Below are 2,438 nucleotides of genomic sequence, written 5' to 3' on the forward strand. Positions count from 1 at the left end.
CCTCCCCCCGCCCCAGCCCAGCACCACTGCTGGGCCAGGGCCATCTGCAGCACAGGTATGAGGCCAGGGCCAGGGCCTGGTCCTCATCTTGGTGCTGGGCTGGGATTGAGATGTGCCCATCACAATCTCTGGGTTTATTTACAAAGTTCAATATAGGTGTCTTCCAACACAAGAATCACACAAGCAATTCAGGTACAACATTAACTTTTTATTTCTCTTTTGTTCTATTAAATTGTCAGGTTTATTTTGGGAAAATGTAAGGAATTAATTAAAATATCTTTGACTGCAAAAAAGTAGTGGTTGGGATTGACTGGAAAAAAAGTAGTGGTTGGGATAGATGGTGTTATGTCCTGTAGTACATAATGTGCCATCTGAGAAGAGGGTTGGCAGTGCTTCTTTTATTTTGGAGAGGTATAATACATGAGGGTTAAAAGATTAGAAAAAGAGCTCTTCAGGGCTTACAGCCAATCAACAATACTCTTGGAAAATGGTAGGTAGGAGTTTGTCTAACTCAAGGAATGCTTAAGTTGCTGCAAAATGTCAAAACATTTGATCACTAGACACTTCACTTTAACTCAGGCAGTATCAGTTCAGGTTGTCTCTCCAACTACTCCCATCAAAAAGAAAGATGAGAAATGTACCTGTGCATGCTACACACAGCTGTTAAATGAATGAAGTAATAGTTCCAGTGAGACAGCAACATGCAACGTGGTTTCAGAAATGCTCACAAGAAAGTCTTAATAATCTGGGGGATTTGTTGGCTATCTTTCTATTCTTTCTGCAAGTTTGAATTCAGAAACCTAACATCCACACCAAGGGGTTTCAACCTTTTTTAGTCTAAATACCCCTGGTGGCTGGATGCCAAGTGGGGCGGGGGGCGCAGGGGCATCGTAGCACATGGCTGAACGCCAGGAGGGGGGAATAGCACGTGGCCAAATGCTGAGCAGAGGCTGGGGGGGTTAGTGTGCAGCTGAATGATGAGCAGGCAAGGTGGGGATGGGGTGGGGATGGAGCACTGCTGCCTCCCAGGAGCAGGGCCAGGGCAGAGCAGGGAAGCTCACCAGGCTGGGGTGAGGGCAGCAGTGCCTCTCTGCAGGGCAGGGAAGCTCACTGGACTGGTGTGTGGCAGCAACGGCCAAGCTTCCCCACCTTGCATGGGGGTGCTGATACCCTCACCCAACCCCAGCCCTGCTCCTGGGAGGTGGCAATGCTCTGTCCCTGCCTGCCCAAGCATACCCCCTAGGACTGGCCCAAGTACCCCCGGGGTATGCATACCCCTGGTTGACAACCCCTGATTCACACTGGTTTTGCTTTATTTGCAGCAGTTAGTGAAAAGTTAGTAGGAGTTTGTGTGGTTGATGAAAATAGCAATCTGATTGCATGACATTCAGTTAGGTGTTTTCCTCTTGAACATAGAAATAAAGCATATCCTTGATGAATATAAACATCTATATCTCCAGGAAGTATGGGACTTTCCATTGTATGTGTGTTTCTGCATTAGGCAATTGATATAAACAGGTCTGGTGGAAACGGGTTTTTTTGAGGCAACAGACTTTCTTGCCCAATTTATCTTGAAAAAAGCAATACTCAGTATTTAAGCTGAATAAAGTGCAAATCAAACACATAGAAAGGACAAGCATGTCAATTTTCATTGGCCAAATCATTGGTAACACCTCAGGTTTAGATAAACAGAAGTGATTCCTTTGTAAAAATAATGCAAGCATTTACTATGAATCTTCTAGTCATTACCTAAATCATGAAAGATTCCAAACATGTATTTATGTTATGTGGCTGCTCACCACCCTGACACCTGGCTGTTTAACCAATTTAATACAAATGTTAAGATTATTGCAAAAATATTTTAAAATGCTAGCAGCTAAAAAGCACAGATTGAAAAGTATTTGATCCATAATGCATGAGGTGCATACATTCATTTCGGTAAAACATCAGCATACTGGCACAATGAAATGATAACAGCACATGGCAGGTTGAGTAGTACAGCTTAAAAGCAAAGTTACTTTTTCCTGATTCCTATGAACTGTTACATGGTGTTATGTTTAGGAACTTTGCTTTGGATAAAATGGCTCCACTCCTGGCCAATCATCTTGACTGTCTGTCTTTAGGTTCTCACTACTCTGCCCTTCAGTGGCTGACAAAGTCGATGATTGGTCAAGATGGGACAAGGTGTTTCACCTTCAGCAGAAGATAGGATGCTCCGGAACTGGGCCAGCTAAAAGGAAGGAAAAAGACACGTTTGACTTCAAACTTAAATATGGTAGGTTAGAAAGAAAAAAAATGGTATTTCCTAGGCTGGTTTCACACTTAATAGAATAATGTATGCATAAAATTGTTATTAAGCAGTGTTGACTCAGGACATGTGTTTACTGAGCATATTATGATGATATGGTAATTTATTATATATTATCACATTTGTCCCT

General features: G+C 42.8%; 2 protein-coding genes across 2 annotated transcripts in view; one reads left to right on the forward strand and one right to left on the reverse strand.

Annotated features, from left to right (window-relative positions):
- Positions 1-1,067: 1,067 nt before the first annotated feature.
- Positions 1,068-2,438, reverse strand: part of CA1 (carbonic anhydrase 1) — a gene marked incomplete at its 5' end in the record, with an annotated part of 14,718 nt that continues 13,347 nt past the window's right edge. Inside the window, one exon of the mRNA XM_019519306.1 lies at positions 1,068-2,230. Coding sequence (XP_019374851.1) covers positions 2,120-2,230 — 111 coding nt within the window. The remainder of the gene's footprint in view (positions 2,231-2,438) is intronic.
- The window catches only part of LOC109304999 (carbonic anhydrase 3-like), a 93,240-nt gene continuing 92,941 nt past the window's right edge, over positions 2,140-2,438 (forward strand). Inside the window, exon 1 of the mRNA XM_019527873.1 lies at positions 2,140-2,275. The gene's annotated coding sequence lies outside the window, so the exon portion shown is untranslated. The remainder of the gene's footprint in view (positions 2,276-2,438) is intronic.

The sequence above is a fragment of the Gavialis gangeticus genome, unplaced genomic scaffold, assembly GCF_001723915.1.
Source record: "Gavialis gangeticus isolate Ggan-Ray unplaced genomic scaffold, GavGan_comp1, whole genome shotgun sequence".
NCBI classification, from domain to species: domain Eukaryota; kingdom Metazoa; phylum Chordata; order Crocodylia; family Gavialidae; genus Gavialis; species Gavialis gangeticus.